Source organism: Corvus kubaryi, unplaced genomic scaffold, assembly GCF_017639235.1.
Source record: "Corvus kubaryi isolate FWS band 111438036 unplaced genomic scaffold, C.kubaryi_AGA036_p1.0 133, whole genome shotgun sequence".
Classification (NCBI taxonomy): domain Eukaryota; kingdom Metazoa; phylum Chordata; class Aves; order Passeriformes; family Corvidae; genus Corvus; species Corvus kubaryi.
The window spans coordinates 26,090,416-26,114,728 of NW_024580667.1; the positions used below are offsets into that span (position 1 = coordinate 26,090,416).

A 24,313-nucleotide genomic window follows, 5' to 3' on the forward strand; every position below is an offset into this window, starting at 1 on the left:
ACCAGCACCAGACAGGATCAGCAATGATCAGGTGCAGGTGTCCCTGAGTGTGAATTGTTTCAAAAGTGGTAGAATTCTTCCTCTCACTGAAGAAAGGATGGAGATGCCTGGCATAAGCCTATGCAGTGGTCCCTCTTTTCTGAATCCCTTTGGCATACCCAGTTGTAGCAGTCTCCCACTGTATTTTCTTGGTGTTCGCACTGGAGGAGGTAACTCATTTGAAAACTTTGGCTTTGTCCCACTGGACTGCATCAGAAATTAAACTGCAAGCTTCCTCTTGATTTCCCTTTTTTTAATCTTTTTCTAGAAAACAAGTGTAAAAATATTCCAGAAAGAAATACAGTGCAAAGAACATTGTATGTCTCAAAATCACAACGGAAATGGTATAATAAATATAATAAAAATTGTAATTAAATATTAATTTATGAGAGATAGCTCACATTTACAGTTGTGTGAAGTGGCACAGTTTTGCTGTGCACTGTGACACTTCAGTCCTCCTGACTGTTTTGGAGGGAGCTATTGCTGGCTGTAGTGACAGTTGACAGTGGTTGGACGATATAGAAAAGGTCTTTTGACAATCATGTTACCATTTCTGATCCTGATGTCATCCCCCTGTGAAATTTCTCCTATCAATATACCAGCCTGAATAACCTTTGGGATAAGCTCTTCAGGCTGAAACTTCCCAACCTCTTCGTAGTTTTCATTGGCATGTGGTAATGCATGTATTTCCAGAACTTCTTGTGTGGAGCAGCAGAAATGGAAGACTTCCAGGTAACGATTGGTAAAATCCGAAGTGCTTTCTTCACTACTGGAGGCACATTCTCTGGCTCTTGGAAATCCTGGAACTTTATTAATACTAGTTTGATTCTTTTATCTTCCAATGCACAGTTCACTGCTGCCTGCAGTTCAAAGATGCTTGGTCCGCTGACATAGGTTGGGCTCAAAACAATGATTACCCGTCTGCTTTGTTTAATAGCTGTTACAACTTCATCTGTGTATGCTGGAGAGAAAATGGTGAAAGTTACTGCATTCTACAATGGATTTTTTATCTTATCAGTTCCTTTATCAACAGTTAAAACCCAGAAATAAGGAAAGCCAAGATTAAGAATGTTGAGCAATCATATAACCTCTAGAAATGTGTTTGCTATCAGAGGGTACCATGGCTGTTCTTATACAACTGAAGAACACAACTTTCTGCTCAGGACATGAAGGGCACAGCTGAGACCTCAACACACTTAAACAGAGTCTCAAGGGACACTTGGACTTGTCTTCATCTCTCCCAGGAACAGATACACAGAGCTTTCTAACTACTGCAGGTGGCACTGATCAAAGTCGCTTAGAAAGTAACTACTGAAGTATTCGAGGCTTTCTTTCCGGAGAACAGAGTTTGCTTGCAAAGAAATTCTTGTACAAGGAATTTCATCTCAGCCTAGTAGCTCCCAGTGATCTCACTCCAAAGTATGTATGCCTCAGCCACAGGGACCAGGTACAAAGATCAAAACGTTATAAGATTTGAACATAAATTCCGCTACCAAATTATACAATTTGTTGTTCTGGTGCATAAGGTTTTTTTGGAAATTGAAACGCAATTTTATAAAAACTGAAGATTTTCTACCATCCCCAGGGACCTTACCTCCTCCTGGAAGAATATCTCTTTCAAGAATACATAACTTGTATCCATATTTATTTTCTAGCATATCTGGAAGAAGCTCCAGGGCAAATTTTTCTTCACTAATTAAAGCAGAGTCACTTTCAGAAGAGTTTATTTTTGCATAGGACACAAACGCATCAAATTCCTTGCCATCTAAAATAAATAAATAAATAAATAAATAAATAAATTCTATACATTAACAAGTCTGGCTGAAGCATTCAGCTTCTTTCTTAATGCTCGGCTTCCATTTATATCTATCTAAGTAGGCACATTACAAACCTAAAATTATGACCTGTTATTGGATTACAGCTATCCAATCACCAAAGACAACCTTGCTCCTCGCTGTCTTGCAGATTTGGTAGACATATGCTACCAAAGCAAACAAGGAAGGTACTCATGTTTAGTGCAAGGCAGTTTAAAGATCTGGTCCCTTCCAGGCAAAAGCCATGTGGTAGGGAATGATTCCCAATCTTTTCTCTCATTTGCCCAAATGCTGATTCAAAAAAAAGTCTTGTCAATGGTCAATCTTCTTTTAAAATATAATGAATCTTAAAGGAAAAATGTTCTTAAATATTAGCTCCTTGCAAAAGATATGCTGTTCTCATACATTGTTATGTTTGTAAACAGAGAGACTTGTGTAAGGAGCAATGGCTAAGTCTGATCAAAATATCAGCTCAGACACCAAGCACTGATCAGTTATTGAACTTTAAGTCTCGTTGAAAGAATGTTTGTGTGCAAATGAAACACAGGTAAAGAATTTTTCTTGGCTTTGATCACCCTGGTACCCATGTCCTGGGTTAGGCCCATTCTTAACTACAAGGCAAAAGCAAATTGTATCTATTTGTTGAATAAAATTTGAACTACACTTGAGGGAGAAGGAACAGAAAAGAAAAGAATTTCTGGTAAAAGCAAAAGGCATAGTGGACTCAGTCCAGTTTCCCAGTTACTTTAGGCCATTTAAGGTGTCCTAAGACTGCCAGATTTGACAGGGGAAGTATTGGAGACAAGCCTTTTGGAATGGCAGGACATCCTCAGGCAGCCCAAATTACATCAGACACCTGTGTTCAATTAGCTGAATTGTATCACAGCAATAGAAACCAGAAAGAAATTCCCCTGTGTAGAGCAGAGTCCCACTGCAGGGTGCTGCTGCAGGGTGAGCTGAGAGGCTTTCTAGATTTCACCACACGGACTGCACCTTCACTGCTTGGGAACTGAGATGCCTACCTCCAGCAGACACCTAAGTGTTGAGTATCATGACCCACGTGCCTTGGTGTTAACCTCCTGATTTCTATCCCTAGATGTAAGATTAGGATCACAGACATGAGCTAGAGTCACCAAGTTCCCACAGGATCTAGAAGAGCCTGTAGGTAAAGCAAATTCAGAAAACTAACATGGATGAGCTGGGGCTGAACACTCAAATTCAGAACCAGCACGTAGCAGAAAGTATGTCATCAAAACAAAACAGAGGTGTGCAGATTGGGTTTGGAGGCCAAGAAAATGATCAGACAACACATTGCGTCTCTGCTCCTCCCCTCTACTCCTGGATACACCCTTTCAATCACATCCTTCTACTGGTGCTGCAGGTCTTGTGATAATAGAGGAAGATGATTCACTTTGCTGGCTACCCATTGTCTTTTACCGAGTTGTTTTTCTGCCAGGTTGAGCCCATTTAGGCCCACAAGAGTGAATCACCAGCAGCAGGCACACAGGACTAATGTGGGAATTAAAGGTGGAGCAGAGATTCACTAGATTGGTTTAGCTGAACTTCAATTCATCTATACCCTAAATTGAAGCTCCTTTGAGAATGGATTTTAAGTGACTATAAATTGCACTACAAGCCAGGTATTCCTTATTTCACCCACAGAGGTCACTGCAATCTTATTAGACAACAACCACTAACACACACCTTTGTAACATTACTATTACAGTAGCAAGTTAAAAATCAAATACAAAATAAGCACCATTAAGCTTTTTTTCACATAACTGTACAGGACAATTACAAGCTGAGGAACATTTGGTACTGTATTTAAGATACTGAAAGTGTAGGAAATGAAGAATACCTGACAAGCAAATTGATGGCATATGTGGTCTATAAATGTTAGTATCAAATCTCCTGCATTATTTTTTTTCTCCTTATGGGAGAAGGCAGGAATTTTAAGATATGTATCTTAATTGGCTAAGGAGGCCAATTAACCCCAGAGGGGTTCTGGTTTCTCTGTTCACAAGGTCCTGCACAACATGGTCTAGGTTGGCTCTGCTTTGAGCAGGTACCCAGGGGTACCTTCTAATCTTGTAGGATTCTTCAGTTTTCTGATTTTGTGCTGAGAGGGACATGAGAGAAGAAATGATAGAAATGAAGAAACAGCAAAATCAAGTCATAACTGCTGCTTTGCTGCTCTCAGACCTCAGGTGACTTGATATGCATCCACATGACGTGAGAAGGACGTGATCCTGCAGGTGAGAACACATTTTCCTTGGACAGAAAGCTATCTGGTCTGCACATTGCAAATGGTGCTTTGTGCATGAGGTATACGAGAGTGTACAGGCAGGGGACAGGGACTGCCACAGTGGAGCCCAACAGTGTCCTCAACGCACAAGCCTTGGCAGGTCTGTCCTACTGACATGCAGGGTGTGCTCTAAGGGGACTTCCCACAGGTCCTTAAATCACTTTTTTACCAAATAAAGGGGAAATTTTGAGTGATGTCCCAAATTGATTTTGCCAAATGCTTTAGGGCTCACAAAAATGTTTTCCAAAAGGGCAGTTAATTTTCTAATTGTGTATGTACTTACAGGTATCTAGATGTAGCTGTTTCACACTCAGGTGTAAGGTACATATGCAAACAAAAAAACCGACTCAGACACCTCTATCTCAAACTGCATCAAGATGCAAGAATTTTTAGAAAAATTTTCTCAGGCACGAACTATCAGAATTCTTTCAACCCATGTAAGAAAATTGTACATTAAGTTCTTTGAAGTAGTCATAGTGATTCCTGATACATTTTTACACTGCGCTGTTTTGGAGGCCTCTTTTAGCTGAGATGATGGGTGATGCTACTACGGAGACTTGAAAAATCAAAAGTTAATCACTCAGGCGCAAATGTCAAGTTGTTTCCAAAGTTTCCCAAATATTCACTTGGTGCCCTTTATCGTCTTGTTTCTCTCTCTTTTTTTATTCTTTTGAGAAACTTTTTGACTTCAAGTGAAAAATACAATAAACTCTGGAGTCCTTCACCTTGTTATGCAAGGTTGTTTCATTCTTGTCCAAAGGTTTTGTTGAACTTTTTCAGAGAACGATTTTGAAACGTTGGAGATGCTAAATTATTTCCTACAAATGGACTGTCAAAATTCAACTTCCTGCTCTAATGGGTACCCTAATCTTCTATGGGTAAATTAGGGTAAAAGTCTAACTGACATTTCAGTTGGTGTTAGATATTTCTTTCACACTATCTTTCTTTTTTTCCATCTGCGTTCACTGAGCATCTTGTAAGGTTTAACAGTCCTTGTATTGGCTCAAAGAGAGCAGGGTCATTAAGAGAACTTAATTAAATGAGTAATTCATACCTGATTATCCCACATGGCAAAAAGCAGCAGAAAAACTGGAGAAAATTAATATTACACAAGGTTTCTTACCTTCTGTATTTTTGTTGTGGACCAGATAACTTCGATACATCAGCACTATTTCAATCCAGTGCTGGTAAATAAAGGCAGTGCACAAAACAAATGCAAATAGAGTAGAAATGGCACTGCATAGTACATATAGGAACAACACTGCAGAAAGAAAAGAGCCTATCATAACTCAGGTTTCCAAAACAATATTGACATTTAGATAAAAAACTCGGTCCAGAAATGGGGACAAACCATCTCACAGTCTTTTTCCTTATCCCACTGGCAAAATTTAGGAAAGTCAAGATTTCATGTAGCCACAAACCTAAACACAGAATTTCAGTCTACCATCAATGACCTTTTTTGCATGGTATCTCTTTGCTGGTATGAAAAGCCAATCTGTGACAGAAGGCACAGAGGAAACAGTCTCTGGTACACTCAGCAACGCTGAAAATAGTAATTGCCTGAGATGGAAAAGCTACATCAGAACAGACATAGCTGCACACAGTGCCCTGCTGGCAGCTTCCTGTGCAACTGCAGTGATGAATCTTCACTGTGAACTATGGTTCAACATTTTAATTTCCACACTGATTCTGGTTTGGGCCTTGAAAGGCTTGAAAGGCAGCTACATTCATATCAGTTATGGTAACTTCTTAGAAACATGCATGTGGATACAAGTATGCCAGTAGCAAGAATTTTTCTTGCTTCTTTCCAGTCCCAAGAGATACTTTTCTCTCTCACGGAAGATACTTGTAGAGTTCTATAAACTATGAACACCTTCAACCTCGCAAAGCTTTGTTTATGGTACAGTAGAAAAATATTTTGACAATGGATGTTTAGGATTTCTAGCCAATCCACCCAGGGGGTGGCTGATCCTTTGTCCAATTAGACTATGAAGAAAAAAGTCTGTAAAAGAGTTGTAAAATAATTCAATCAATCAATCTTGCTGCACAATTCCTGCCTGCTGGATCTCTCTTCTCCTCCCTACCACTGCGGGATAGCACAATACATGCATGCTAAGGACTGGGAAAACAGACAGAAATGTCCTGTGAAAATCAGGGAATACTGCTGCTTTCAGCAGCCTCTCTGCTTCAGTTTAGTAGACTGCCTGTTAATGTTCAGAGATGCTACTCTCCTCTTCTTCCTTCCAGTTTCTCTCCATCTTCCACTTGGCTCACCCACCTGCAGTAAGTCCCCAGATAGTCCTGTCCTTCTGAGTAATCCTCAAAATACTGAGGCTGTCAAGATATCTGACAAAGCAAAATTTCCCACCCAGGTTCAATAAACTTCAGCAGCTGGCTAAAAGCCAGTGTGAATGGGGAATTAATTAGTAGCAGAAGAGTAAATCAAAATGTGTCTTCAGGGGCAAATAGTCACCAAATGATAGCTTTACCTCTCTGCTTTCTTTTCAGCTGGATCACAGCGGTGGCATTTCCCACTGAATTCTCAGCAAAGCATGTGAAGTTGCTTCTGAGGTCCTTTTCAGTAACTTCTTTCAAAGTTGCAACATGAAGAAGTGTGCTCCCCTTCAAACCTTTTGGATAGACACTGGAGAGAAAAAAATGTGTATTTGCATGATACCTTTGCTGTTCATTCCCACAATCTCCCAATGTCTTACACACAAAAATAGAGGAGCTTGCAACTTCTTAACATTGATCTTGAACTTTTAATAGTGATGCAATACTCTGGTTTGGAACCTCCATTTGGTTTATACATGGCAAGAAAATACTAACACTGTAAGAAAATACTTTGATAGGCCTGAAGACTGAAAGGTTTATTCCTAGTTCATCTATTCAGAAAAATATTTATCACTTTCCTAGTTTTCAATATATAGTCCCCTTTACTTCTGTAAGATTACTTATGGTTTTCTAAGATGTAAAATATTCACCCAGCAGAAATGCAGAGAAATGAAACTTCAAAAAGGAGCCCCAAGAGAGAACTAGCTGGGCAAAAAGACTGAGCAGCACAGCCTCTTGCACAGGGGTAGAAAGCCCAAGGACAGGATAGGCAAACAGAAAAAGATATATATAAGGGACAGAAGTATAAGAAATGAAGAGGAAACGGAGGAATCTCTTCAGGGTTGAGTGGAGGATATGGGTAACAGATCTCTGTCTGCAATCACTCCAGAATACCCAGAGTTTCTGAGTTTCAGTGTTCCTCTTCGAAAGCCACAAGTACAAGCATCTCTGGGTCATCCTAGAAGGCATCTCACATCAGGCCACTGCAAAATGACAGTATCCCACAGCCCTTCCTCGTTACCTCAAGATGTGGAGGAGTAAGCAAGGGCAAGGATTCAACCAAAATCTGTTGGGGATGTTTCATTTATTTGTATATTTAAAAAATAAACAGAAACTCTAGCCAATGTCTTGGGGTGACCTTATGATGTGTATCCCATATCACTGCCTATGCCCAGAAATTAATTTCTGTGCCTTTCTATGCCTCTAAACTGAACCTGAGAGGGGGAAGGAAAAACTGAGCAAAACTTCTTCAAAGCAGCTTCTTGCAGCTTGTTCAAGGACACACACAGATAGCAATTGGTTTTCCCAGCTGTGGCAGGGGAGGGAGGAAGCACCCGGCTTGCTGTTCTCCGGTCAGTTTTTTGGCCTGGGGTTCAGCTGCTTTTTCTCCAGAGAGAGACTGAGAGTTGAATGTTTCCTTCCCTGGAATTTCAGATTTTCTCCCTTTTCTACTGGACTGTTTCAATATCAGAGCACATCGGGAGGACTTTCCACCGGGCACAAAGGGCCTGGCCCTGGGCCAAGCCTCAGCTCCGAGGAGACCAAAGGGAGGACTCGAACACTTTCCCAGGTTTTTTTCTCCACAGCGAGAGATTTTATTATTTAGCATTATTATCCTTTTCCCATGTGTTTGTTAAAGAAATAGCTTTTATCTCTTTCACTTTCCTTCGAGGAAAATTTATTTTTTCCCAAACCTGGTGGGGGGAGGGGTGGTTGTGCCTTCTCTCAGAGTATATATTTCTAAATTTGGCGAAACCGGAACAGCCATGAAAAAAGCTAAAACCTTGTTAAGAAGCATATTCCAAATCTAAACATTCTAAAGTTAGGAAAATCCAATTTCCTGTCTACCTCATGAGTGTGTGCATGTGTGTGTGTGATATCATCTTTTTTTTTCCCATATGACTCCTATTATGAACTTGATTTTAGCAGTGACAGCAGAGCTTTTGCTTCCCCCAGTAGACAGAAAATTTAGCCATACAGTTGAGTCAGGGCTGTGTAGTAAAAGATGTACTTGCCTGTGTTGCCTCCACTCTGTTGCTTGCCCAAGTTGAACACTGCGTAAGTGAATGAGAACAGGAAGGAAAGGGAAGTGTAGTGACTATAGGGGTTGTCCCCAGGTCACAGGAAACCTTTCCCCTACATGTTTCTTCTCTGCAGGGCCTGGTTAATTCTTACCAGAGGAAAAGTCCCAAAATTCAGTGCCCTGAAACTCAGTGCTGCAAGTCCTCAGATCTAGTCTGTAAATACACCCCAATGTCTGAGGTACACAAGCTCCTTTCAATGTCCACTGTATTGTTTTGCTGATCTGATTTATTCTCCACTCAGAGACAGCTTCCAAAGAGAGATTGTGTGAATTGCTAGCAAGGCACAACAGAGATTGTGCTTTCAAGAGCACTTGAAAACAAGAACACTTGAAAACAATGGATGCAGGGACAGGCAACCAGGAACCCTTCATGTTGAAGCTGTCTCTGAGCTAAAGCTTTAAGAAGAAGAGCTAAGATTGTGGAGAGTTTGAGTTCTTGATTTTATGGCCATCAATATGTGCTTCTGTATGTGAAGGTCACATGCCTGTCACATGCTTGTGGACATACACATTACTAGGTGAAAGAAAAGAGCCTTCTAAGTTTCTTTCAATTAAATGCATTCAGTAAAGTTGTTATAGATGGACTTTTACAGTTGTTTGTGGTGGTAGTAACTAGGTTACTGGGGCAGGAAGGGGGCGAGGGGTAGGTTTTCTCACCTTGTTTCCTGATTCAGTTTCTCATTTATATTCTCCTCGTCACTTCGTTTCCATGTTACCCTCATTGGAGAAACTGTTTCAAACCCAAACTGTACACGGCATTCTAATTCAAGTGGCTTGCCTGGAACAAATTAACACAGAAAAACCATGCCTGCAGGTCACCAGAATATTATTCACTTAAATAGCTTAGAAAGCAAAGCTGGTTTGCTTTATCAAGATCTATCATTATTTATCAATACCTCATTTAAATATTTTCATTTGCTTTTAGGTGAGGAATTGAAACTTACCAAGCTCTGCTTCGAGGATCACAACACCATTGGGATACAAAAGGTTTGGCGGATGAATAGTGGTTTTTGCTGCAACCAACAAGAATATCATTAAGTATAAAGTTATTATCAGTGCAGAGGACCAAAGAAAACAGCTTACAATTTGATTTTTCAGGTTTTAGGTGGAATTTAACACCTAATCCAAGAGGATGATGATTTACAGTTCTTGAGGTATCTGAGTGTGCACAGATAAGGGAGTTTCAACAACAAAACTTGTGCAGCTACTTAAACACCTGCTATCTCATTTACTCTGAGGCATTGTCCTCTTTCATGAGCTGAGAAGCTCAGCATCTAGCCTGCATTTAAGATTATTTAGGATTCAAAAATTAGGAACCCCCCTTGCAAGACCCCCTGAAGGGTACAATTCTCATACCAGCTCCCTGCCAAGCCTCTTTCCATGCCCAGTAAGCACAAACAATGCACACACACCTCATTCACAAGCACAGATACTTGCACCAAAATAGCCATGCTGTTCTCAAAACTCAGGCTGCCAAAGGGCACAGATAATGACACCCACGGGTTATACCATAAAACCCACAGCTCTGAGGTTCTAGGAAAGTCCCATACTGCAGGAAATGGTGCCATATAACACTTTTTTTTTTTTTTTTTTTTTTTTTTTTTTACCAAGCCACAGCAGAGAAATGTATCACAGAATAAGCTGAGTTGGAAGGGACCCACAAGATCATCAATGTCCAACTCCTGGACCTGCACAGAACCATACCCAAGAGTCACACCATGTGCCTGAAAGTGTTGTTCAAACACTTCTTGAACTCTGTCAGGCTTGGTGCTGTGACGCGAGCCTCTTCCAGTGCCTGACCACCCTCTGGGTGAAGAACCTCTTTTTATTATCCAACATAAACCTCCCCGGACACAACTTCAGGCCATTTCCTCAGGTCCTGTCACTGGTCACCACAGTGATGAGATCAGTGCCTGCCCGTCCTCTTACCCTGGTGAGGAAGTTGTAACTGCAAGGAGGTCTCCCCTCAGTCTGCATGGCTCTGGGGTAGTATATATGCATATGGCACCTTTTACGTGTTTTTCTCACTGCACTGTGAAGTGGGGGAAAAGAACTGAGAAGGATAGTGTATCAGCTCAAGTTCAGTCAGATCAGAATAAAAGCAGAGCTAGTCCAAGCCTGCCTGGAGAATATTGTGGGAATATTCCACAGAAGAATATTAGAAGGAAGAGTCAAAGAGCATCAGATATTTTAAGCCACCAAAGAGCTCTCACAGGTTGGTGAGACATGCTTTCCTGTCCTGACAGGATGGATACATTTTCCCTTGAATTATTAGAATCAAATGCTTAAAATACCTGGGGGGGGGGGGGAAAAAAAGGATCATCTATTTCAGAGAAATTCTATCCTCATGAGACCATGGAATTTCAAAGGTGTGTTTCTTCACTAGACCGCAGAATCAGGTTGCCTCATTTGACACCTTTCTTTGGTCCCCTAAATCTTGTCCTCCCTTTCACAGAGTGGCCCACTTTCCACCAGGATGCTGAGGACTAGTCCTGTGCTGTTTTCATACAGAAACAGCTGGACTGCATCTATGCAGTTCAGGATATAGAGTAGATATATACTCTTCCTATGGAACCTGTGATTGACTGGGGTGACTACAAAGTCTTAACAGCACTCAACCGTAGATATCTGGAGAAAAGCATTGCCACATCACTCCTTTAGCAGATCAAGCAGTCTCCCCCAGTACTGATCCTGGGTTGCTAGCATGCTCCCTTGCACTGCATTGATGCCCCAAAACACTCTGCCAAGGCAGTATCTGGATTTTGCCTGAAGGACAACCAGAGACAGTAAATACTAGAGGAAAAGTCACCGTGGTTTGTAGGAGAATATAAGACCATGTCATATCACTGTGCCATAGAGTTCTAGCCAGTTTTCTTTAGTAATGCATGCAAAGCCTGAGAGAACAGCTCATGCAGGCAGTGATGTTCTCCCCCAAAGATCATGCGCAACAACAAATGGCTTGTTTGTTAGATTGCTCACAGCTCTCCTATTTACTCTGCTGCTAAAAAATTACATGCAAGAGAGGTAGAGATCCCACCAATATCATCTTCCCTGTCACTGTCAAATGGAGAAAGTGAAGGTTTCACCCATGCCACAAGGAACAATATTTTACCTAACTCATAATTTCACATAATCCTCTACTTCAGGGAGATGGGTAGGATTGAGATACGCTGCTTTTGCCCACATTTCCAGTGCAGGATTTGTAATCCTTCTTCCTAGTATGCAAATATGTTCCTAATACTCCTCACACTGTACATGGAGAACATTGGCACCAGTTGGAGTTTCATGAATTCTACTCCCAGATCAAGAGTTCTAAATCTTTTGTGGATTTGATCCCCAATGTTAAGAACTACAATAAATCCAAGGCACAATTAGATTTTGAAAATTACAGTGTTGTATGCTGCATGCTATTACTGCTATTACTATTGGATGTTCTAGTTAGTGTCCCTAGATGTCTTCAGAATACTTGGAAGAGGATTTTAATGATCTAGCTAATTCATTTTATGGGTTTTCAGAACAAGAGCCTGAAAAAAACCACATAAATAAACATAATAAAGAAAATATACTTTACTTCAGGTATTTTATTTTGAGTTATTATATAACTCACCAATGACTTCTACTGTTACTGCTGTTCTCACTGTCCAGTTGGTAGCGTTGTCAGGCAGAGTGTAATCACACACATATATTCCAGCATCTTTGTCATAGGTTGGATTCAAGTAGATTTCATTCTGCTTAAGCTTTAGGCTTGGTCTGCTTTTCCTGTGTTTTACCTGGTGACCATCCTAATGAAAGGAAAAGGAAAAGGAAAAGGAAAAGGAAAAGGAAAAGGAAAAGGAAAAGGAAAAGGAAAAGGAAAAGGAAAAGAAAAAAAGGAAAAGGAAAGGATTAAAGTCTTTTTTCATCTTGCTGTTATTAAATTATATTTTAATGTATTTGGACAACATTTTCATGTCAGTAGGGCTAAACCAAAGTCTTTCCACTGAAGCCCAAAAAGGGACGTATTAGGAGTCTGAGAACATTTTTCAGTTATGCTAAAAAAGATGCGAATACCCTTGACTTTTTAAAAATTATTTAAAATTTACAGTTGATATGAAACTGTGAAATCATGAAGATAATCTAAATTAAACTCCTATTACTAAAGAGCAACAAAAAGGATCACTTTTTTGATGGACTGGGTATTTTTTATTTTGTAAAGAAATTGTTTTGAAAGCATTTTCAAGTTATATTATGAGAAGTAAATCATGAGTTTGTATTGTCTGAGATTGAGAACACTGTCACTACTTTTAGAAGCATGAAAATTGTCTGTTTTTGAAAAGCACCCCTATTTTTCAGCTTAATATATTCATATTCCACTGAGACCAGAAGAATTTTCCTTAAATGAAGTTCCTGAAAAAATCCACTAACGCAAACAGGAAGAAGCTCCTTAACTTCAGCGGGCTTCAGATCAAGATGTAGGTAAAGATATACCTCATTTAAAATTTGAAAGCAAATGCAAAGTAACTTCAACTAGATCATAATTCTGCTTGAAAGAATAAATAATGTAAATAATACCAGGTAGGAAAATGCACAACTGCAAATTTTAGTCATCTTCCTTTGCTCATTTATACAGGTTTAGATGTTATATTGCCCTCCTTACAAACACTAAGTCAGTAGTGGTTCAGCGGAATAGTGTTTCATTAAAAACAGGAGTCTTGGATAGAATGGTTTGAAACATCCATCTTAAAATAATTTTTCACCTAACAAAGCCAGTTTTTCTTTGGTATATTTGATAGTTTCAAAATTTGAAATGTCAAAACAAAACTTAAAATGTTGCTTTTCAATCATGTCTGTTTTGCAAAGAATTATTTTAATTCTCAATTACTTCAATTTCTTAGCTGAAGAGAAACCATTTCTTGGATTCTGTTTCACAGAATATTTTGGATGTGGTAAATTTCTTCAAAACTCTTCCTTAAATACTTGATATGTATTAATTCAAGATTCTGCTCTTGGGTTGAATTTCTTAGGCTGCATTGCCTGCCAAAGAAGAGTTCAAGTACTATGGCACATGGACATTAACTAGACCTGAAGCTCCACCTCCACTCAGCTGTTTTCAACACTCGATAGACTGACTCTTACCTTGTACCATTTTACATCTGGCTTTTTAATGTGGCTGTAACATTTTGTCCCAGGACAGGTTATTGAATTCCCAATGCCAGCAAGCAGATATAGCATGTTTGTGTCATAACCTGAACATTTTGCTGCCTTCTTTGTTTGAACATCCAAAACAATTTCGAGACATGGGATTTTTCCCCTGAGTGATGTAAAAAAAAAAAAAAAAAAGAAAGAAAAAGAAGTTAAACATTTAATACACAAACCAAACCAATAATTCTCCTATAGAAGTAGAAACCTTTTGCTCCATTAATCCATTACTTACCCTTTTGCTCCATTACTTACCACATCCTACAGATGTACACTCCAGAAGCACTGTCCCTTATTGGTTTAAACCAAAGTGCATCCCCTTGGAAAGCCAGATTTGAGCTTTCCTTGACAGCCTTCAGTGTCTCTTTATCCTTCTGATGCCAGAACCATTCCACCTTATGTTGATTTAAAAGTGAGTTGTTATAAATGCTGGTAGCATCTCTCTCTGGTAAAGCACACCGTAGAACGAACTCCTCACCATTAATTGCACGATACCATATTTGAGGTTCAACATGGGAACATCCTGAAAAGCAGGAGAGTAAGATATCAGTGCCATCTGAAAGAATGCAGAGTCATGGTGAAAAAATTAAAAATAAAAATTAGGAACACAACCAAAATAGAACTTTACCTTTCTTTAGTTAAATATCCCTTTATGTGATCAGAAGATGGACTAACAGAAAACAGGTTTTCTTAAATATGCAATTTGTCAATGTTCTTGAAAATTTATTCAAAGGTTTCCAAGGGTTTGCTAGACCTTTTCTCAAAAGATTAATGTGAAGGGTTTTTGTGATGTGTAAACTTTTGTGTGGTGCTAACCTGTTAAACCTCAACTCTGTAGAAAAGCAGACACAGCTCTTCTCGATCTCATATTAACGGACAAGGGACTGACATAAGCCTGAAGAAGCAGATCCTGCCCACCACATGCTCTGTTTATGGTAAGATTGAGAAACATCATTGTCCCACTGCTTTTAAATATTCATCCTCCCAGGTTTCAGTAACTTTCCCTAAAGTTAAACAAATTTTTTAATTTTGAAAGATGTGGTCAGCCATCCTAATGCCCCTCCTGCCACTCAGATGGTTGTGACCCTTGAAAGTATGGCAGGATTTCACTCCAGCAGAAGGGAGGGCATGACATCTGTTCCTCACCTGCTCACCTGGGAAACTCTTTACAGTTTCATTTTCTCTCTGCAAACTAAATTGCATCAAGCTCCTCCAGATATATCGTGTGTGTGAAAGACTTTGAAAGATCAGTCTCATTCTGCTTTTGTCTTCCTTCTCCCCAGTCCCTGCCTCCCTGGACCAGATGCTGGAGACCTAAGTCACAGAAGCAATTCATTTGTCCCATCTAGTTCTCAGAAATTCTTCTTTACATTTGTCCTTTTCATTGGGGAACTGATTTTTGAGTCAAATTTATGGTAGACTGTATAACCAATACTTCAAAAGCTTGCAGAAAGGCTATTTGTCTGACACAAGCATGGATATGTACAGGAAAAACTCACAAAAGCAAGAAAAATTAAGATCTCCTTTTTTAAGTTTTCAGAAAGCACCACAAACACCAAACCTCACTGGAGCAGCCTCTTACCTGGCAAGTTAATCTCTCTAACTTCTACCCCACTGACAAACAATGTTAGTATCCAGCACAAAGTGAGCATGATTTCCTTTATCAATTTGGGTTGATGCTCTAAGACATTTTCTTTAATAATCATCCAGCTTTCTGTAAAAGAGAAAAACGGGGGGGGGGGGTTTTTTGTAAATAAGATAGATCATTTTGTAAATAAAATAGATCATTGCATATTTCATTATGTACCTCTATAAAACTTTGCAAACACTATTTCCTGCATATTGTGTTTTTTAAAAATGGGGTTTGCAGCACTTTTCCTGCTCACACTATTTCACAGAAATGGAATGATTTCACAGAATGGATAATACTCAAGACTATGCAACAATCTCTCTAAATGCACCTTTCATAGAATTTCTTACAGATGGATTTCCAAGTCATACCTACAGCAATGCAGAACTCCACCTCTGGAGTGGAAATGTAGATCCTTCCTCCTTTGATAGGAGCATGTTCTCTAAGATGAGAGGTAAGATACCAAATAATATCAGCCTTCAGCTAATGATGATTATCAGCAAAAGGCTGAGACAGGCATAAATGGCACCAAAACTCCATAGAACACCACTGTAGCTTGAAGGTCAACTGGCCCAGAGTGAGCTGATTGGATTCCTTTGGTATTAAACTACATCTGAAGATGTGCTGCAGCTGCAAACAGCATTGAGCCCATGAGACTGGAGGACTATGCAGGAGTAAAACCCTCAAAGCATGTCTTGTGTGGGCACAGGTTTTTGGTTCTCGCTTTCACCCAAGATATGTGCTCCTACCAGGCTTTGCTACCAGCCAAAATGGACATACATTAGGATGTCTACCAGGGCCAGCAGAGCAACCTAAAAACCCCTTCTCCTCCCCCATGGCTTACCGGGGTGTGCAGAATCAGGCCTCACTTTTGCACCACGATGCTGCTCTGCACTGCTTGAACAACCCTGGCAGAGCCCTGCTTAGCAGGGTAACACCCAGAGGATTGTAAGGGACCAGCTCTGTGGTGGTCCCTCTGTAAACTGAGACAGAGAGCACCCAGGGGATTTGGGGCAGGTCCTCAAAGCACTCAGCTGCATCCAGAGCCCTATATGACAGTACCCTGAACAAGGTGAAACCCCAAACCATATTGTTATGTCTTCCCTCTTCTACTAAGAAGTCTGATCTGCATGCCACAGCCTTCTCAGCTGCAGGCTGTGCAGTGGGCATACTCAACAGCCATGGCTTAATTCGGGTATTTAGTAAGGACATATCCAATGCCTATGACTGATGCCTGGAGTGCCTGGTTCAGGAGCAAAGGGCATCTACTTTGCTGATGTTCAGTTTGCGCAGCTGTGCATTGTGCAACTGAGCCCTCAAGGGGGTTTTTTCTTTCCTTTGGCCACAGAGTGACTCTGCATTTACAATGCTGTCAGAGAGGCATTGAGTCAGCCCAAGGGAAAAGCAGAAAAGGTTGGGCAAAGGCTAGTCCCTTGTCTGTTGGCACCTCATGCAAATCAGACACTACTGATACTGGTTAGCATCAACAGAGCATCCAGCGCACACTGAGCTAGAGAGAGAGGTGATGAGAACTCCCACGCTGCACTTTTCCAGGCAGCAGTTTTGTGTAGCAGGGAGAACTCTTAGTCACCATTCTCTTCAGAATGTCTCTATTCCTTGCAAGTGAATGGAATGATCTATTTTTATGCTCAGAGCTCACAGGAAGTAAATTAACTCATTTGTCTGACCCCATCCTGGTGCTTTGTTACAGGTTGGCTGCCAACTGTCATCACCCCACACATCTTTTAAAAGCATCCTGAAACTCCAAGCCTGTATGTATGTCTGAATAAAGTGAGTTTGCTACCAGCACTGGGAAAAGCCTTCCATAAGTTTATCCAACTTTTTTATCCACTGCAAAAAGATCAATGGATCCTGACTCTCAAACCTGGATTTATGACACCTGTGAAGACCTTGCTCAAGGCATTCATTAAGGCTGCATCTCTAGGCATGCTAATTCTGTATAAAACCAAGAATGATGTTTTGAGTTATGTCATCCGACAGCCCACATGGCAAAGGCATGCTGGTGCCCGTAGCAATCAGGACCAAAGGCCCTTTTGTGAGGTTCATTGCCATAGTCCCTTGAGCAGGTGAGATGATGGAATAGGTTGCTGTTGACTAAAGCAGAGGGGCAAGAACTGATCTCTTCACTCTGGTGACCAGTGACACAACTCAAGGAGACAGCATGAAGCTGTGTCAGGGGAAGTTCAATTGGATATCAATTGTTCTTCACCCAGAGGATGGTTGGGCACTAGAACAGGCTCCCCAGGGAAGTGGTCACAGCACCAAGCCTGACAGAGTTCAACACTGGACAACACTCAGGCATGTGGTGTGATTCTTGGGGTGTCCTGTGCAGGGCCAGGAGTTGGACTCAGTGATTCTGATGGGTCCCTTCTAACTCAGCTTTTTCTATGATTTTATGAACTATTGATCTGTCCTCCACACTCCACTCTCCCTTGACCACAGGCAAATGGTCCAGCCTCTCTCCTGTGACAGCCCTGGTACTTTCTGGTGACTCATTAAGCTGTTAAGCCATCAGAAGCTATTTGAAGAGTGCCTAACCTGGCACAAGATAAGCAGTGGAAGCGTTTGCTTCCTGGCTTCCCATTTGTGTGTCACTGGGGACATACAGGCCACATGTAGTGAAACTACAACAAGTGACCATTCACAAAGCATTTAATAGTGCCAGTGATGTATAATCTCTTTGTTCTCCAATTTACTGCCATATAAACAATACCCTCTAAGCTGAAAAAGGTCACCACAAATGGGAAAGTGCCAAAGGGAAAGAGTTGACTAGTGAATGTTACAGCACTGGTTAGCAATCTTTATAATTTTTCTGTTGTCTTTAGCTAGGCATGGGAAAATACACCACTGCCTTTTTTTTTTTTTTGCTATTGGATAATGCTTTCATTAGAGAATCTTGTAATCTTTGCATTTTTATAGTGTTTAAAAAGTATGGTAGGATGTGAAATTAAGAATCATCTTACAAGTGTGCTTGACAGGAACAGGGAAATTCACAGCAAAAGCAGACAGCAATCACCATTCAGGTGTATTTGCACTGCAGACAGACTTAGGTGATTTGGTGACTCGGTTTACTCAAGGACTCATTTTTTCTTTGTCAGTATCTACCAGAGAAGAAAGTATTCTACTCTCGGCAACTTATTATCAAATGTCTTTCTACATTCTCCTGCTATGTACACAGCCATATTTTCATATCCTTAGTCTAGGGACTTAGGATGCCACTTAGTTGGAAAGTATCATACATGCAAAGGAAATTAATGTGGTCTTCACATAATTCCCTGTGCTAAAAAATTGAGATAGAAAAATAGGAATTGTATTATATTGCCTATGTTTCAACTCCTAAAGGACTCTTAGAAGAAAACAGTAAATTTCTATTTCATAGAGTTTTCACAGTATCACAGAATAAGGTGAGTTGGAAGGGACCCATAAGGATCATCGAGTCCAAATCCCAGCCCTTTTTGAACTCTGTCAGGCTTGGTGCTGTGACCGTGTTCCTGGGGAGCCTGTTCCAGTGCCCAACCACCCCCTGGGCAAAGAAGCTTTTTTTGATATCCAGCCTGAACCTCCCCTGACACAATTTCAGGCCATTACCTCGGGTCCTATCACTGGTCACCACAGTGAAGAGATCAGTGCCTGGCCCTTCTCTTCCCCTCACGAGGAAGCTGTACACTGTGATGAGGTCTCCCTTCAGCCTCTTCTTCTCCAGTTATTTACATAAAATATAAGCAAAAGAAATCAAAATCAGTTTCTTGAGAGCTGTGCCAAATTTCATGATATCTCTGAAGTCTAGTAAAGAGTGGCATGCCACAATCATTCCATCGAACAGTTCTGATTCTGATGGAAATCACTTCACTATGAAAGATATCAATTTCTGTGTCTTGTATTCAACTTATCAATGAAAAGGCAAGCATAATCTGATTCTAGGACTAAGATTAGTAATCTTAGAATTAGTAATCTTAGAATCTTAGAATAGCCACATAGGAGATGAAAAAACTTTACCACGTCTATGAAATAGAAAAAGAATATCTAATGAAGCTACTTACTAAGACACTACTGTTTGCCTGACCAAGCAGTTAAAGCCAATTTACTTTAAAATGCACATTCAAAGGCAATAGAATTAACTCACCTTCAAGCAGATGGGGTAGGGAGAGCTAAAATCTGAAGATAAAACATATAGTTAAAAAAAATTATCTCAAAATCTTACTTGCACATCCTACACAACATGATAAGAATTGTGGTTAGTTCTAGCTGTGCACTGCGTTGAGTCTGTTTCCTTTACAGGAATTTCCTCTACCTCACTGTCATCATCCCTTCCTTTCTCAGTTCAGTTGCATTAAGTTGAAAATTTCCGGGTCACTTTCTTGTAAAAAGAACATGGGAAACACCTCCCAGTAAAAGATCAAAGCCTCTTGGGTTCTAAAGCCTTCTATTTGCATTGTGTGCAAAAACGTGTTGGATTTTTTAGTTTGCTTCATTTAAGAAGGGTAATGTTTCCCTTTTTTTTTTTCCCCATATGCTGGTCTTAGACAGTTCACAAAAATCTCTAATATCTGAAATCTACAAGATTATTTCAATACAGAATAATATTAACTGTAAGAGGTGAGTTCTCCTTACCATTAATGTCCTCAGCTGCCTTCCACACCCACTGCAAGTGGGTGCTGTAAGGGGGCAGTGTTACCTCCTGTGTCCTCCAAGTTCAGCCTCATTAGTTACCCAAACACAGCCTTGGCAGAAAGGGAAGAGAAGCCTTGATGAATCTGAGCCACCTGTGGCCTGCCCCTTGGACCTGAAGGCAGAGCACTTCAGCATACAGTCCCACTCAGTCCAGCCCCTCTTTCTGGCTTCCTGCTTGGGTGCAAAACTCGTAAAAGATAGACTGCACAGTGACCCAAACTACATAAAAGCATCTCAGAGCACTTTGCCATCAATTCAGATCCAAATGATCCCTATTCCAGTAGAGGCTATGTAAATATATGTCCATCAGTTTGCACCAGTCCTATTTCAAGAACAGTAGAACTTGTTTTTCTTTTCTTGTGTAAAGTGCTCTATCTTTACTGCATATTGGGTCAATCACTCTATTTCCACAAGAAGGTAAAAAAGGCTGTTTGTTGCGTAACAGGGGATTTCAATGTTGCCACTGTTTATGTACATATTCCTTTATGCAATGACCAGTATTAATGCTTGATCCTGTTGGGGTCTGAGCACTTGGAGATAGAGGATTTGTATTCTCGGCTTTCACCATGTTTTTATCTCTCTGCTTATTGCAGACCAAAGCCCACTGATGATCAAGTTTGGTGATTGTTTCCTAAAATATATTCAATGTTTTGCCCCAATACAAAATACACATTTGGTTTATAAGTTACAAAAGGCTCCAATGTATCTCTGGAGATGTCAGTATAAAGAATTAGGCTTTTGAAGGCGTCCTGACTAGAAAAAAAAAGCACTATTATTCCCTCTTCGCTTAAAGGAATTAAAGAGTGCAACACAGCTGAAGTCAAGGCCCTTCTGCTTAAAGCTCATATTATCGGAAACAAATGGTTCTTTCACAGAGATGCATCTTAAAGACAAAAAATATACTTCATTCATTTCAGCACAAATTGTTGTAGTGTCCAAGTAATAAGGTTTACCACAATCAAAAAATTAAACATAACAGTCCAACTATTACATGAGAAATACATCTTAGAAATACAACAGGAGCACCAGTCACATAGAGTTCTGAAAGCCATGCTACCAGAAGTCTGAGTGGTATGTCATACTGGTAACCACACGGGATGAAAATCTTGTACATAGTACCAAATATTTGGCTAAGCCTCTGCTCCAATTCACCCCTTTGTCTTCTGTAAAAGTAATATAGATGCTAAAAAAGCAGCCTCACACACTTGCACTTCCAAGGTTCATATTTATCCTTGGCTTCTAGACAAAGTGTATAAAGAAGAGGGTAAAGGACCACTCCAAAATATCCTCCCTGCTTCCTCTCTCTCCCCACCCTCTCCTCCCCCTTACTCTCTAACCCTCCCACTCTGCTAAAATTTACCAAATTTTATGCTATAGCTCCAGAAAATTGTACCTCCCCACCCCTGTGGAAAGTCAGGTTTGGGGGCTTTATCTTACCTTGTCCATTTCACTTCTGCTCAAGTGAGAAAAATGTATCATCTCAAGATGTGTGCAGTGTAGTCTTATAGTACTGGGAGGATAACTTTTTTTTCTATTCTGGTACTATTCTGGCACTACTCTGGCTTGACACATTTACACATCACCTCCTCCTCTGCCCAGCTATGGTTAACACCTAGCAGGTAAGAAATTTTCCACCCTGATTATCTTCTACACCGTGTCAGTGGTGTTGGTTCTGCTGTTACAGGAGGTGTCTGAACAGTATCTAAACATGAACCTCTGTCCATTTTGTACCAGTTTAAGCACTCAGTGAAATTACATACAGTCACAGGTGGCTTGTGGAGCTTGTAGGTGATTCTCTGTGAAATAAAGGAAGGTGGTGTTACTTAGCACAAATTTGCTGTACTACGGTGCCTTCTGCCTTGGGCATCACGGACTAACATGTCTAGAGCCACAGAGGTACTTTGAATGTACTAGTAACTGAATAGCCACATGCCAAGAGAGAAAGAGCAAAGCAAATTCTCACCATGCAAGCCTTTAAAAACTTTTCACTCTCACAATCATTAGCAGTTAATTAGAAAAGATTGTCTAGCACCTCAAATTCCATAACTATTCCTTCTTGCCTTCCTTGGTAGTCCAGCCTGCTTACTGCAAGCCAAGAAACATAAACCTGACAGGGATGGCCACAGATGAATTTTCAGCTTTCTTTCAGAAACTTACTTTACTTCAGCTTAAAAGTAGGTCAGAGTAGTTTCTGCATTACTCTCACAGGAGACCTTACCGTTATAATGGCTTTAATGCCCATCGAACATTTATTCTAGGATACATCCTTGTATGGATATCATTCCTTAACTTGAAGAACTCTTCTTTCTAGTGCTTTTCTTTACCTGTATGCATTTGGTAATAATGCTCCTATTCCTCTCCCTGTTCATTTTACCAACCTAGGCAATTTAAACTCTTCTAGGATCCCTTTTCATGGTTCCCCTGGTGATCCTCATGGCTCTGCCTCACAGGTCTCAAGGTCTTGCTTCACTGGAAGCAATTCATTAGTATTTGTCTTTCCTTCATCATGCTGGAAGCTGGAGACACTCCTGAGTGTCACAAGTTTTCATTTCCAGTTTATGAGTTCCTTCCTTGTAGATGAATTTTTGTTGCTAGTCCTTAAAGACAGTATCTTCCTTATGTATTACATAAATAAATATGCTTAATGTACTGCTTATTAAGCCACTATGCACAAATAGAGACATTGCTATCACAGCTGAGAGATAAATATTTACTTTCAAGTCTCCAGAAAAGCCTGAATCCATAAATGAGGTCTTGTGATGATGTCCTCAAGAAATCCCTTTCCTAGTGATATTCAGATAATTCCTAGTATATACTGCCAGCTCTTCAAGACTAGACATGGTCACTTCAGAATTTTCCCAACTGTTTCTAAAAAGTCAAATTTCTACAGCATTACAAGTAGTTTTGGAACCTCTTAAGGAACAGCATTCCTTCACCATAGTCAAAACCCCTAAAACAGCTACAATTTCCCTTCAATGAATAGCAAGCAGTTTTGTAGCCATATAGTGGAATGATATCTCCAGTACGCAACTGAAATTGGCTTAGTTATGGTAGTGGTCAAAAGCAACAGAGCAATAACCCATAAACCTATTTGATTATCTTTCAGAAATACCTTAAGGCATCAATGTACTGAACTTTATTATTTTTGTATTTGATAGGTTACAAGCAACAAATATATTACATTGGACTGTGGTACATCTTGCTGATGTACACACTATTACTTACCCATGGAGGCCAGATGGGAGATCAAACAATGCAATAGAAGACAAAACCCTGTGATGACTTGTTTATATATATAGCTGACAAAAGAAAACAAAAAAAAAAGATAGTATTGTGCCTTATCTGCAGCTGCTTTCGCAGAAATTCAGAAAATTTGAATTGCTGAACTACAGGAAGCTGCAAGTTGTGGATACTGCAGAAAGCTTGGAAGCTGCTGCTTCATCCAGACAGCCAATCTACTTCTAGTTTGGAAAATTATTTCCCAAAAATGCAATCACATTTTCTTTTTCAAAACACTGAATGCTTTTTAAATACATCACAAGCATCTCATTAGGAAAGGAAACATTTCAAACATTCTTAAAGTCTGTAAGCCAGACTGTAGTCATCTCCAAAAAGAAAGCAACTTTTTTTTTTACTTCCTCTGAGAAACCAAGATAAAAAAGGACAACTTCAATATATAACCTCAGCTCTAGAGTAACCTTCCAGGCCACATTCACACATCTACCTTTATAACTGTTAATCTCTACTTTCTAGCAATTTTTAATGACCCGAGGAATCAATCTACCGAATTCTGGTTGTGACACATAAAATTCTGGACCATTCTGCATAAATCAACTATGTAGTCCCTTAAGGTCTGAGATGTCCAGTGAATACTAACCTTGTCCTTCACACACAGTAGTTCTGTGCCCAGAACTTGTTGGACCATCCTTAATGGAGCTCTCCTTTTTCATGCTGACTGCAACAGCTATGTTTAACTTCCAGTTCAGTAAACACATTGATGACAACTTGCTTCTGCAGGCATCTTCAGTTGCTCTGCAACATAACCAGCAATCTTAAGGTTCCCTCCATCCTCCAGCCCTTCTGCAAATCTCCTGCATTCATTACAATCTGGAAAGTGGTGGAATTGATAGGATTTGTCCTTATGCTTGGATTTGGAGTGACACAGCTGGTTCGGAGGGGGAATTTACTCCTGTTTTACAAGTTCTACCTCTCTAATCTCTGTAAAGAATGCAGATGGT

At 40.2% G+C, this 24,313-nt stretch overlaps 1 protein-coding gene across 4 annotated transcripts; it reads right to left on the minus strand.

Moving 5' to 3' along the window:
• Positions 1-47: 47 nt before the first annotated feature.
• LOC121670137 (interleukin 18 receptor accessory protein) lies at positions 48-24,047 on the minus strand. Of its 4 annotated transcripts, XM_042039953.1 has the most exons (14): positions 23,953-24,047; positions 23,301-23,374; positions 20,016-20,125; positions 19,528-19,559; positions 15,336-15,467; positions 14,009-14,276; positions 13,691-13,865; positions 12,183-12,357; positions 9,520-9,588; positions 9,233-9,353; positions 6,648-6,802; positions 5,282-5,419; positions 1,634-1,804; positions 48-1,000 (listed from the first exon to the last, which is right to left on the minus strand). In XM_042039953.1, the coding sequence occupies exons 5-14, from the start codon at positions 15,457-15,459 to the stop codon at positions 630-632; spliced, it is 1,767 nt and encodes a 588-aa protein (XP_041895887.1). In that variant the 5' UTR covers positions 15,460-15,467; positions 19,528-19,559; positions 20,016-20,125; positions 23,301-23,374; positions 23,953-24,047; the 3' UTR covers positions 48-629. The 4 variants fall into 4 exon arrangements, with proteins under 4 accessions (XP_041895887.1, XP_041895896.1, XP_041895905.1 ...); XM_042039962.1 differs by lacking the exon at positions 19,528-19,559; XM_042039971.1 differs by lacking the exons at positions 23,301-23,374; positions 23,953-24,047 and having other exon boundaries at positions 20,016-21,371.
• Between the last annotated feature and the right edge of the window lie 266 nt (positions 24,048-24,313).